The sequence below is a fragment of the Dama dama genome, chromosome X, assembly GCF_033118175.1.
Source record: "Dama dama isolate Ldn47 chromosome X, ASM3311817v1, whole genome shotgun sequence".
Taxonomy (NCBI): domain Eukaryota; kingdom Metazoa; phylum Chordata; class Mammalia; order Artiodactyla; family Cervidae; genus Dama; species Dama dama.
The window spans coordinates 66,378,979-66,392,912 of NC_083714.1; the positions used below are offsets into that span (position 1 = coordinate 66,378,979).

Below are 13,934 nucleotides of genomic sequence, written 5' to 3' on the forward strand. Positions count from 1 at the left end.
ATAAAAAAAAAAAAAATACTAGACTTACAGACCTGTGAAATCAGAACAGACTCTATCCTCCTCAAGTTCAGGTGAGCTTAGAATAGATACCCATATATTTCCTAGAAGTTCTTGAAGCACCTGTTAATTTGTGTGTGTGTGTCTTCTAATGAAAGTTTCACAGCCTTTATTAGCTACTCAAGACCTCTGAGCATAAAATATTAAGAGCTACACATATACTTGAGTAATCTGAATTTAGAGCTGAGGTAACTGAAGCCTAGAGAAGTTGTATGAGGTCATAATGGGTTTTTAATACTGACTATCTTCTCTCAACTTATCCCTTCATGTTTTCTCACCTCACTTCTCTTGATAAAGGGGACACATTCCTAAGTACCTGGCACACAGTATATAAAACAAATATCTATCTATTTTGGCTAACAAAAATCAACATTTAGTGTGTATGTGCCAACTATGGTCCGCAGTAGATAAGCCAATTTAAATATTTGGAAATAGTCCCTTATAACTCTCTCAACAAATATGAAATAAACCACTGAGTTTATTAAGCTCAGGGAAAAAGATGCAGCAATGCCAGCATTCACATTAATTGTAGGCACAAGGTACACTGGCACAAGCTTTCTGAAAAGCATTTAGCCTTTCAAAGTTCCTACCCTCACTTTAGAGGAATCAATCCTAAGGAAATATTGAGAAGAAGCCAAATATTTATATGAAGAATGTCCATAGCCAATTCATTTATAATTGTAAATACCTGAAAACAATCTGTATGTATAATGTATAATACATAATATTATATGGACATACAAAGTCAGATTTTGAAAGGTTAATATTGAAACATTCTAATAATATAATGCTTCATGAAAAATTATCATGTAGATAGAAGAGAAATGGATGGAGGGAGAGTAAGAGATAGACAGAGATGGAGATGAAGATGGAAATAAGAAGATGTACTGAGCTGAAAAGTAATGCTGAAATATATTGAGCTTGAAAAGTATTATTGGTGGTTTATTTTATCACTTACATAAGTCTCTAGACTGCCTCTAATAAGTGAGCATGAGTTTTACAATCAAGATAAGAATTATACATGATAAATAACAAGGAATTCATCTGAATATTACTGTGAGTCTTCCTATGCTATGGAGTGAAGAATAGCATTCAACAGCATTTGTTTTCCATCTTTAAAGACAAATGAGTTCATGCTTAAATCTTAGCAATAGTGATTTCGATTAGGTATAAATAAAATGACTTAACTATAGGTCATATGGTATAGTATATTTCATAAGAGAGGCTGCCCATCGTCCTTCAGTGATTATTCCAGAAAGCGTAGCTAGTTACCATCTCGGAGGATATAAGGTCATTTCCTCAGCAATCCAAGTAGATGAACATGATCATTTCAAATTCTTTCCCAGCTCTAAGGTCTATGAAAATATAAACTGATCTACTTTCATAGAATTAAAATAGACTTGTATATGTATGGCTGAGTCTCTTTGCTATTCACCTGAAACTATCACAACATTGTTAATTGGCTATAAATACAAAATAAAAAGCTTTAAAAAAAAAAAAAAGAAATACAGGTGAATTTAGTAACTTAAGACCTTTTTTCACCTATATTTCTTTTTCTAGGACCTGAACACTAACATGGCATTACTAATTAGACCCTACTGTATACATGATTTACACAAAACCACAAAGGTATAGGCATAAACTTAATGGATTTGAGTCATGTTTCTAAAAAGCAAGAGTGTTGAAACTTAACAAACAGATTAGGATTTCCAATCACACAGACAGAACTCTCAAGATCATCATAATTAATAATTAGAGCAAATGAGTACCCATGGACACAATGACCTACCATATTAAAAGATGAAGTTTAGTGAGAGAGCTACACTTGAAAAGTGTCTATTATACCCACAATCAAAGACATTGAGGATTATGTCACATACCTATCAGATGAGTAAGATCAATGTCTAATCTTTGTCTATACTTGAAATCTGGATCCATTCCACTGCAGTGCAGCACTATCTGTGAAACACACTCCTCAATTATTTTGTAATACTGCGGCCTGCAAAAAAGAGGAAGTGTTCTTGAATACCTTTTCTACCCAGACAAATCTATTTTAAGAAATGATTCTGCATGATAAAGAAAACTAAGTCATTTTCTAGCAGGTTAAAAACTCTTTTTAGCCATTACTCTCTCTCAGGAAAAACATGCCTAAGCTTAAAGGTAGGCTGGACATTACGACGCAAAACCCACTGTGATATAATCAACTATGAATACCTTGACTTAAGACTCTAGCTTGCAGGGATTCATGCTTGTGTTCAAAAATACTTATCAATCTTATCTACTTACTTAAGCTATTATTCCTAAAGTTAATAAAAACAAATGACTTTTTAGTCCTACATCTATGGGTAAAGAAATGGTTCTAGGCCTCTCCAAGTTCTCAGTTTCAATAAGGGATGAATATCTTGGCATTACATGGCAAACAATGTCTTGAATTTACTGTCACACTGTTACTCAAGATAGCTATAACAGCTTTTACAAAACTGGACTAGGCCACTTATGTTACAGACTATACCAAAGATCTATTTATACACATATTTTAAAAGATTTATTTTATAGAAGCAAACATACTAAATATGCATGACTATAGCTTCAATTTGTTCAAAGTGTCAAAGGTTCTAAAACATTTCCTAATTCTGTAATCTATCAAGGTAATTATGGCCTTAAAAATGACCACTTACATACTTCAAAAAAATTTTTAAAGTACATTTTGCATTAAAATTTGTGGAAAATTTAGCATTTATCAGTGGCTAATAAATTCAGAGAAAAATCAGAAGGAAATACCACTATGGACAAATTTTAACACATACGTCCCTAAAATTAGTATGCTGATAACTAGTCCAACTACTAAAAGTTTACAAACAAATCCAAACATATTCTAATTGCACTTATATCTTTTGTCATGGGGCTGGTCTCAAGGATAAGAATAAACAGTAATATATATTACACATCTGAGGCTTTTTCAAGTCATCAAAAGATCTATGGTAAATAATATCAGATTATAATCAATCAGGTCAAAGACTCTCTGGATAAACAAGGAAAACACAATCATTCTCTTTAAGACAAAGTATCCATCAGTAGAATAAAAGTACTAGTGACTCATCTTCCTCATATGGATGTTCTCAGGATGAAAAAAAGTGTCATATTAGAACAACTTCTCATTCATTCAAAGGTGCTGAGAAATGGACACAAAGTATTTCCCCAGGTAACTGTTTACCCATGGGCACTGTACCCCTTTACTTACCACCACTTATTTGAGAAAACAACAATCATTTTACATTGCATTACTATCTTTCCTGCTTAAAAAAAGAATAGCATATAATTTTTAAACATTTTTCTAGTCTCTGTAACATCATGATGCCCATCAGTTATTGCACTGGTCTGAATATAACAGAACTGTAATTGTACTCTATGGGCTTTAGAGCTGTCATTTTTGTTGTGACTGTACCCGACCCCATTGTACCTTCCCTTGCCCTTTAATGAAGCAAGGTTTGAGAAATCAGAGAGATGTAGTTTGCTAGAATTTCACACATATCAGAGTATAAAGAACAACTATGAGTCTCTTGAACAGTTAAACGTAAAATCATGAGATCATGGTCACCAGTTTATGGATAATTTCAGTCACTCAGAAATCTTTCTCTGGTTTTCAGTTATATTCCCAGAACTGAACTCTGAAATTTATGACTTCATATGGATTACTATTATATTCCTTTATTTAGAAGAATTACATTATTGTGTATAAAGCTAAAATATTAATATTACTATTTTCTTAGATAAGTTCATATCTATTACTAGATAAATACTATACAAGAGGAATAACAATAGTCTTACTTATCAAATGTACAAGAACTTAAAAATTTTACCATAGATTCTTTGAAGGTTACTCTGTGCTACCAAAAATTTCATTACAGGGTCAGTAAAATCTGTTGGGTTTATTGCTACTGAAATGGCATACATCATTTTTGTAAGCAGACTCTTCTGGCCCAATGAAAAATTAATTAACATCTTTTTAAAAACTGTTATCTAAAGTCACTAAATTCTTATACTCTATGTATGTATATGCATATACTGTCTAGTCCTCACTACATTGCTAATTTCCCTTTAATATCTAATTCAAATTACACAAATCGTACTCTAAGAACAGCCTCTTACCTGATATAATAGTCATTTCTGATGAGCAAAAAATGTTGTAGAATGGATAATAAATAATTTTCAGCAGCAGTGTCCTTCAACATATTATACAGAAGATGGTATACTTCATTCATATCAGTGGAGAGTGAGTAAAGGAATAAAATGATTGCTGATTCACTTTAATTCATAACAAAACCAGCTTCATTTTTGAAAACATTAAGAGATCATTGTTTCCATTACTATTTCTAAACTTTCAACTCTATGATCCAGGATTTAAACATTTGCATAAAGAAATTTAATCTATGGATCACTTTAACTTTTTAACCATAAAAACAGACTTAAACATTTAGCCATTAAAGACTTAAATGATCAGTTATTCATTATATTTTGAATTACAGCTTATAGTTGATACCACTGGAATAGCAAATGCCATTAATGAAAATGATTTTTCCTTAACCTTCCTATGTTTATGATGGAGCACCTATATTATTCATACAAGCCACTACTCCTCCTTTTTCACTGCCACACAAGATAGTAATGCAAAGGAACACTGCGTGGACTGCTGAAAGTTCATAAAAATCAGTTTCATTTTATACAGATGAACCATTACATATGAAATCATTACAATTTGCATTCATTTGTATTTCATTTTTTGATAAAAGAGGGAGGCTAAAGACAAAGAAACCTGAAACATTTTTCTTACGATGTAAAAAGAGTGGTAGAAGTTTAAATGCTTTTGTTAAACTAGAAAACAGATTTCAAATATGGATTCACTTTTATAAGAAAAGCAAGGACCTAGAAAATCGATGTAAAATAAAAGTAGAAGAGGAGATGTAATCCAGTATCTTAAAAATAACCTGAATTGTCAACATTTTCTCTGAAGTAGAATTAAGTACATGATGGATTACTTCTTACACCTCATGTAAGAGTGTTGTGCTAAAGTCTCATAAGGTCCTCTCAATGGCTATGGAATAGATCCAAAAAATAGATTTATGGTAAAGAAAAGTGTATACAAAGCAAGATATTTATTGATATAAAACACATTTAATATTATAGAAACTGCTGTAAATCCATGGCTGATTCATATCAATGTATGACAAAACCCACTGGAAAAAAAAATAATAATAAAAAAAAAAAAAAAAAACAACAAAAAAAACACATTTAATATTATAGAAACTGCTGTAAACTAGAGTAACTGATGAAGGATAAGAAATTACTGGAAATTCTCTCTCATAATAACAAAATTGCTATTCACTGCACTTATCCAGTACTCAAGTGTAGGAACACTGGAGGAAAAAATTGAAATACTTCTGCCCTCCATTTCATAGGGGCATAGAAGTGTACCTAAATAAGACAGATGCAGGCAAAGTACTACAAGGTGAAGAAGATGACTGAAGAAACCATTATAGAGAGAAAGTGCAGCTCAAAGAAACTTTTGGTTCTGATGTATTTCCCCATTTCCCCAGAACCCATAGGTAAGAAATTTAGTGTATGTGAAACAAATGGCGAGCAATGCTATGACAATCATCTTTTATATCTAAAATCATTTTGTATAAAACTGTTGCCACAGAAAGGTTATATGCTAGTTCCATTTGACTCAAATGCTTCCACTCTAGCAGTTTTGTTCTAGTCAGACCCTATCACATTTAAACTGTTTTTCCCCTCGAAGGAAACAAAATATTTAGAATGAGAAAAAGACATTTATTTGAATTGAATGATATCTCTAAATCACCGGAATACTATTTAATAAACTGAAAATGTATATTACCTATAGTCACATATGAACTCACTGAACTTTTCCCCAAAAATCCTTATCTGCAAGGAATATTGCCTTAGGCTCTTGTCTATTCAAGACCATTGAACAGAGTATACCTATAATGCTGCAAGCCATTGTGTGGATTTCAGTATACTCTGTGTAAATCATCAGGAGACTCTGACAGCTCTTCAACAGGAATCTCAAGAATAGCATCATAGTGAGGCTCTAATATAAATAAATGGATATAAATCGGGCTGGCAGACAAGAATTACAATAATGGTTCACAAAATCACTCACAAATCCCTTTTCACAGTACATGCAAAATGATTTTTCTGGTTTGTCAAAAGGATATTCCATTTCTGCGCGAATGTCATTGAGACGGTGTGATAATTCAGTTAGGTCGTCCTCTTTGTTCTCATCAAATACTTTCAACTGAATATCAAGCTCATCATTCTCTTTTTCTTTCAAATCCTAATATATAAACAGACAACTTAACAGCTGAATAACAGTTTGACAACACCATACTTTGGAAATAAAGCCCTGATACTATTATTTATTTGCATACACAGAAGCAATTTCAAATATTGACCCAGGCACTTGGTTTTCTATAAGAAACTAAATGTACTCTGTTTTTCTACTTTAAAATGAAAAAAACCTCCTTGCATTCACTGAATTTTCTTTTCATACCCCAGATTTTGACGATTCACATTAAAAAATTAACGATCACTTTTACAATGGAAAAAACCTAATTGCTAACAACCCAAATTAAATGCTGTTGTTTTGACTAAACACACTAATCAAAGATTGCAAAAGAAAGTCATGCAGTTAGAACATTCACATATGCCTCTGGCAAAAAATGCAAATATAGATCAATTGTATTAATGAAGAACAAATGCAAGGATATATTCAAGCACAACAGTCCCAAGTATGGCGTGAAAAGTTGTATAAACAAATTTATTTTAAATGATATTTTGTGATTTTAAAGCAAAAAGATGTCAGGATTTTTTAATCAAGATGCACAACTAGCCTCCTGCCCCACCTTTTATTTTTGCTTAGCTGAATCACAAAATATCAACTTGGGCATCAAAGATTTGTTTTTGTAATACATTATAAGCACATGCATTACAAACTCCTGATAATTTTCAAAATCATAGTATAAACAAAATCTTTGGAAGCATGCCACACTAGAGATTGTTGGGCTTAATATATATCACCTGGAATATCTTTTAATATGTGTCCTTTAAGTTGCCGCTTTCAAAACCCAAATTGATAATCACAACTGTGGATACTCAAGGGTGTTACAGAGAAACTAGGATGTTCAGAGCTGAGCTTGAACTCTAAAAGGAAATGCAAGCACAGTGTACTTCAAATTCGGTTGATAAAACAAACTCAGATGCATTTTTTTTGTTTCTGTTTTTATTACTAAGGACAATTATAAATGGAGATATAATGACTATTACTGAAACCAAACACAAACTTATACAATTTCCGGGTGTTTTTTTCCTGACATTCACATACATAAGAATGTACTGAAAATTTACCTACAGAGCATATGAAAGTATTAATATGTTTTAATATAAAATACATAACAAATACATGCATTTAAGTTTAGTTTCCTCTTTAGTAATAATTTGTTTTATGTCTAACTTTTCACTTTGAAGGGGAATGAAGAAATTCATTGGAATGTAAAGTTACCTAACATTGATGAGATATATTGTCAAGTGATTTCTGAACTCGATTCAGAAAAGAGCAGAAACCAGATACATCCAATGAAGAAAAAACCTTTAATACATTTTATAATACAAAATTTTTCCTTATTCTTATGTCATAATATATCTTTCTTATATGTTCACTATCAAATTTTAACACATTCAAATATGTTTAAATAGAAAAAACAAGTTATATACTGTCATTTAATAAGCCTCAGAACTTTACAAAAACATGGAATCAACCTGTATGATCTAAATACTCTCAGTAAAAATAACTGGTTAAATGTTTATTTCCATTTTTAATTGGGACAATACATAATTTATATAGTATATATAGTATGTAAATATATATAGCACAATATAAAATATAGATATGCATAAATGAAATATCTCATAAATATTGTTTGTTAACGATGTACCATTAAAACACATATGCATATCTACATGCACATACATATATAAAAAACTTCCTTTCATTCAAATGTCAAACCTTGAAAGGTATACTAAAAAATTCTTGATTAAATAAATATTTAATGAATTAATAAAATTTTTATACAGCACAAATGTGACAGATACCTTATTGGAATATGGGAAATGCATCATTGAACTTTTAAATTTAAAATGAAGAATGACATAAAATTACTGAATTACACTGTTAATTATATGAAATAATGTAAATATGTTTCAGATATTTTTTGAACAGATTTGCTGTACAGATACAGAACATTATCAGCAGTTTCTCTAAAATAGATAGTTACATCTTTATAATATGGTGTACTTCAAAGGAAATCAAAGTCCATTACCAGTATATGACTGATTACCAGTCAAGCAATCAAAATTGAGTCTTCAAAAGAATAAGAAAGGGTTTGTCAGTCTTCTAAAAGAGGTTAAGAATGCCGACTGCCTACAGACACAATTTCTTACTGTCTTGTTCCTTCACATACCTGATCTATCTAGTATTTTCTTAATTTATTTAACTAAATAAATGGCAGATGGAGAAAACTTCACAAGAAATCAATGTAAGTTAACTACAGAGCAAATACTATTTTAAAAATCACTATGTAGTGTTTAACAACTCATCTGTCCCAAATTACTAAAGAAAATTTATGAAAAGTGAATTTTCCATGTAACTGAAATATAAATTCTTTCAACATCACAATGTATCTATAGAGACAGGGCAAATTTTGAAAATAAATTTCTAACAGAATGTAATTAAAATAATTGTCATTGTCTTGATGATTCTAATAATTATATGAAAAAGCATATTATTCTACTACAATGATGGTCTCTGGGATTATTGAAATGCTAAGAACTGTTTTTTCCCTAGCATTTAATGATTCCAGATAGGTATAACTTTTGATCCATGTGCCAACAATTTATATTAGCCCTAGTCACATCTAATTTGCTACTTTGAATATGATATATTCTATGAAATTAGAAAGTTCCTCCTGTTACACAGTGTATAAAATAAGAGTAAACAGGATAAAAATCATGATATTAAAGACTCATCTTTGAATATATTATTAGATTTCCATGCATGTGTAAAAGCTATTTAAGGTTATGATAAATTCTACTGGTTGAAATGTAATATTTAGTACATTAGGTAGATAATAGTTGACATGCTAGGGACATCTAGTGTAAATTAAAGCAAGCCCATTCTGAGTTTTCCTCCAAATTTTGATAATGAAACTGCAAGGACAACACCAACAGTAGGGTCTATCTGCCTAGATTCTGATTCTCATATTGTGTATCAGAAATACCTGGGAAGGATTATTTTTATTTTTTTCAAAACAAACATCTCTGCCCCACCTCTAATAAGATTGCGATAGGCTCTTTAAGGGGACAATCTGCCCATAATGCAGGAGACCCTGGTTTGATTCCTGGGTTGGGAAGATCCCCTGGAGAAGGGATAGGCTACCCATTCCAGTATTCTTGGGTTTCCCTGGTAACTCAGATGGTAAAGAATCTGCCTGCAATGTAGGAGATCTGGGTTCGATCACTGGATTGGGAAGATCCCCTGGATGAGGGCATGGCAACCCACTCCAGTATTCTTGCCTGGAGTGTTCCCATGGACAGAGGAGCCTGCCAGGCTACAGTCCATGGGTCACAAAGAGTCAGGCACGACTGAGCACCTAAGCAAAGCACAGCTCAATTTCTTGAGAATCAGAAAACTACTTAGCCATATCTCACTTCACTGTCATAGAAAGAAAAAAACATTGAGAATCTTGTAGCTTCCATTCCAAAACTTGAGTAGGCAGAAACAGGACACTTCTCACTTTCCTCTTGCTGAGGAACCACTGAGACCTAAGAATTAGGGCATACTGAAGAGATATGGTAGTTAAAGAAAGATCTAACTGGAAGCATGTTTAGAAGTACAGGGTGCCTACCATAAGAGGCTGTATATATATATACATTATATATATAATATATATATTATATATATATTGGCTGCTGTATACATACAGCAGCTATAGGGCCAATAGGAAAGTGCCGCTAAGAAACACTGATGCAAAACCTTAGCTGTCAATGTAACCAAATGAAAAATACCATGAGACCAGTGAATAGCAGAGATGAGTACATCCTAACAAAAGTGCAAAACATAAGAACAAGAGAGCTATTATGTACACTTTCTGAAAAGATGAGGACTTAAATAAATTAAGAGTCACCAATTTCTTGACCAGCCATTCAGTAGTATAAGGTAGAAAATGAATGTTCAATTATAGACATAGGGAAATGAAAGCTGGAAAAGTAACAACAACAACAAAGGCAGAAAAACACCACATATTAGTAAGTGACTAGGGAATGCTCAGGAGCCCCTAAGGCCAACAAGTGTCCAAAGACATGATTATTCTCCCAGAAACAGAGGAACAATCCCCGGAGGACAAAGATGGAAAGTAGTGACTAGGCAGCTCAAAAGCACACTAGAATCCAGACTGTAATATTACCTACATAATTACATACTGTAACATTAGCTACATAAGGCCACAGTCTTTTCGTGAGGAGAGATTTGTGAGAAAAGAAGAATAAATATGTAACTACACTATTAACTAGTGAATGTCCCTAAGTTAATTGTGTGTGGGAAGAAAGTGTTAGTCACTCAGTCATGTGTGACTCTTTGGGACCTCATGGATTGTAGTCTGCCAGGATCCTTTATCCATGGGGATTCTCCAGGCAAGTGGGTAGACATTCCCATCTCCAGGGTATCTTCCCATCCCAGGGGATCAAACTCAGGTCTCCTGTTTGGCAAGTGGATTCTTTACCGTCTGAGCCACCAGGGAAGTCCCAAGTTAACCTCATACTGAACCTCTCAGGTCACTTATGATTCACTGCAACCAATTCCTTGGTTTATAAAGTCATGGATGAAAAAAGCACTCAAAGTGGAATTGACCTAGAAATTTCTAAAACTGCATAGACTCAATCATATATCTTATTAAAATGGGTCTCAGTGGACCTAATTATAATGATGATGAGTTTTAACTACTTTCAGGTAAGATCATCAGAATACAAGTTACAGATGCATGCTACACACTGGTTTCTCACCAGGAAATTTCCCTGATTTTGGTTATTTCTAATACCCTAGGAATACCTTATATACATGCTCATTGACATTTGTTTTCTTTTTTCTTTACAGGGTCCTTTTATTCCCTTCTGCTACTTTTACTTCTTATTTATCTCATATGGCTTGAGTAGATTAAATAAAGAGACTAGTGAGATTTTGCTTATCTCTTTTAACAATGCCATGACCTTGAACAAACTCCTTCATCAGTTAACATAATAAAATCATAGCAGCTGCATATCTATTTATAGAATATGTGTGTTGATTTATCCTAGAACAAGCTTACAGTTATTTCAAAAATGTTTTTAACAGCATCATAATTAGAGCAAATAACCACACTCAATTTAAGAAATAAAACTGCTTTTCTTTTAGAAAAGTTGCTACAAAATTGATAAAGAGAATACAATTTTTGTTATGTATCTAGAATATATTAATCAAAATTCTATGCATACTTATGTTGAATATAAAGTAAATCAATCTAAGTTATCAAAGAGGAGAGCAAAAAAATGTTATTGAAAATTGAAATGGCAAAAAAAATAGCAGTCTTTTATGTTCTAAACATTCAAAGTCAAAGAAAATAAGTTTTCTTTTGACTTTAAGGAAACAAAGAAAGTCATCACTTCTGGACAAATCATTAGCTGAATTCTGAATCATCAGCTGTATGTTGAGACTAATAATACTGCAATATCAAAAAGCTTGCAAAGCATCTAATGCTTTATAAAAGAAAACAGTAAGGCACATTTACTTACTTGGCTGCAAGTACTTTTGTCTAAACAGAGAAAAACATTAACGTTCGTAAGCATTATAAAAGTGCACATTCCACTTACTGGTAACATTGTTTTTAGTCCTGAACGAAGGAATTCATTCCTTAAATGTATTCGAAAATCAAGGTCATAAGGAGATGTGACAAGCGCATTTATAAATTGCATGCAGGCCACCTGCAATTATAAAATAAACTTTGTTAAAAAAAAAAGTTTAAGAAATACTTAATGCTTTCAGATAATTTTTTTCCATATACTAAAGGCATACAAATATACATTATGAAATATATTAAGAAAGGCAAATATTTATATAAGTATAATGACTATGACTTTATAGCAGAAACAAAGAAATTAACAATAAAGTTTCCAATGTCCAGAGCAATTCTAACGAAGGTAAAATGCATGGTCAAGTACTGCTGTATTTTGCTAAACTATATGAAGCAGTATGATATTTTCTCTGAAAAACTCAAATTTCCAACAGTGTGGATATAGAGCCCTTAAAAAGATCATAAAATGTATCTTCCATTTCCAGCTGTCCTCAGCATGCACTTGGTCTCAATTCTATATGGTTATAAATACTTTTCTAAAATAAATCAAATAAAGCTATGAAAGTATATTGATATTAATGAGTAGTGATAACTTAGAGATATTATTACACTGATTTATACTTGCTCCATTCTGTTATTATGGATCTGCACAAAATATAGACTACTAAAATATATGATTAAGATGAATTAATTTACTACATAAAAAAATGAATGCAAGTGAATTAATATCAACTAGAAGGCACAGTGACAGAAATACTCATGTGCATTGCATGATAAAGTAAATATAAGACCTTGTTTTCAAGTAAGCATAATTCTTTACTTAGATTGATGCTAGAAAATGGGTTTTGGTTTTCCTCTGATATTGAGCCTCCTTATTAAAAAAGAGGAGGGAGTTATTTTCTGGTAATGGCAAGCTAGTAGAGTATCAACCAAATGCTAATTGTCAGGTATTCTAAAGATTATTCCTCATTTTTAAAAAATGCTCAAGTCTAAGGTAACTGGCTGATAGTTCAACTGAAGAGCTGCACATTGAAATTGATTATTTTTAAAGTACACAATGAGCAGTTGAGAGTGTTCAAAGAGCTGAATGCAAGGGGACCTCTGGAAAATATCAGATTTAGTAAAGATGCTAACTGTATATAGAAGGGGACACAAATAAATCAATAGTCAGTATGAGAAAAACACATCAGCAAAAGAAAAATATTTCAAATGTTATTCTGACTTGACCTTATCCAGACCTGTCATTATGATAGTGATTCTTTTCAAGTACAGACAAAATATTAAAAGGTATATTGGTTTTATTTTTATATCTTTATGTTATACAGTTAAGCTGCTTTGGGGTGGATTAGCCTATCCAGCTCACATCCAGGTTCAAAAATAAAAAGTTGTAGGCATTAAAGGGGATGATCAAGGTTGTCTTTAACATTATTAGCTACCTAAAAGATAATTGATAAGAATGTAGTCCAATTTCTATGAATGCTCAAATGTCAAGCTAAATCACTGAGACATCTGACTAAATATTTGCCATTGACTTGGCATTACCTTAAAAGTCATATCAGGTAAGTTATTATGATGCTTATGCCTTAATGGGTTACTTAACCTTCCTATTCATAGTAAGAAAAAGCTTAAGTCTTCAAATAGTTTAAATAAGCTGGAATATAAATTTGCACAGCATACATGTCCATAGCTATATTATCATTGTATTTGCATGACTGATTCTTGTTATGTTACAACTATGACCTGACCGAACAAGCCAAAGTACATGTCCAATCCAAAATTAATAGAGAGAAAAGTTGCCATCTGCTAGGACTGTTTTTGCCAGAAGAAATTCTAGCTTAATGGCTTGTATTAATATCCTACAAGTAAAGAGAACATTTCCATAACAAACAAGCTAATGAGTCTTGGAATTGTACCTTTATA

At 32.1% G+C, this 13,934-nt stretch overlaps 1 protein-coding gene across 1 annotated transcript in view; it reads right to left on the reverse strand.

The window, feature by feature from the left end:
• DIAPH2 (diaphanous related formin 2) overlaps window positions 1–13,934 on the reverse strand; it is a 964,220-nt gene that overhangs the window by 656,731 nt on the left and 293,555 nt on the right. Inside the window, exons 11-14 of the mRNA XM_061136610.1 lie at window positions 12,034–12,144; window positions 6,294–6,412; window positions 4,207–4,323; window positions 1,938–2,056 (exon numbers count right to left, since the gene is read on the reverse strand). Coding sequence (XP_060992593.1) covers window positions 1,938–2,056; window positions 4,207–4,323; window positions 6,294–6,412; window positions 12,034–12,144 — 466 coding nt within the window. The remainder of the gene's footprint in view (window positions 1–1,937; window positions 2,057–4,206; window positions 4,324–6,293; window positions 6,413–12,033; window positions 12,145–13,934) is intronic.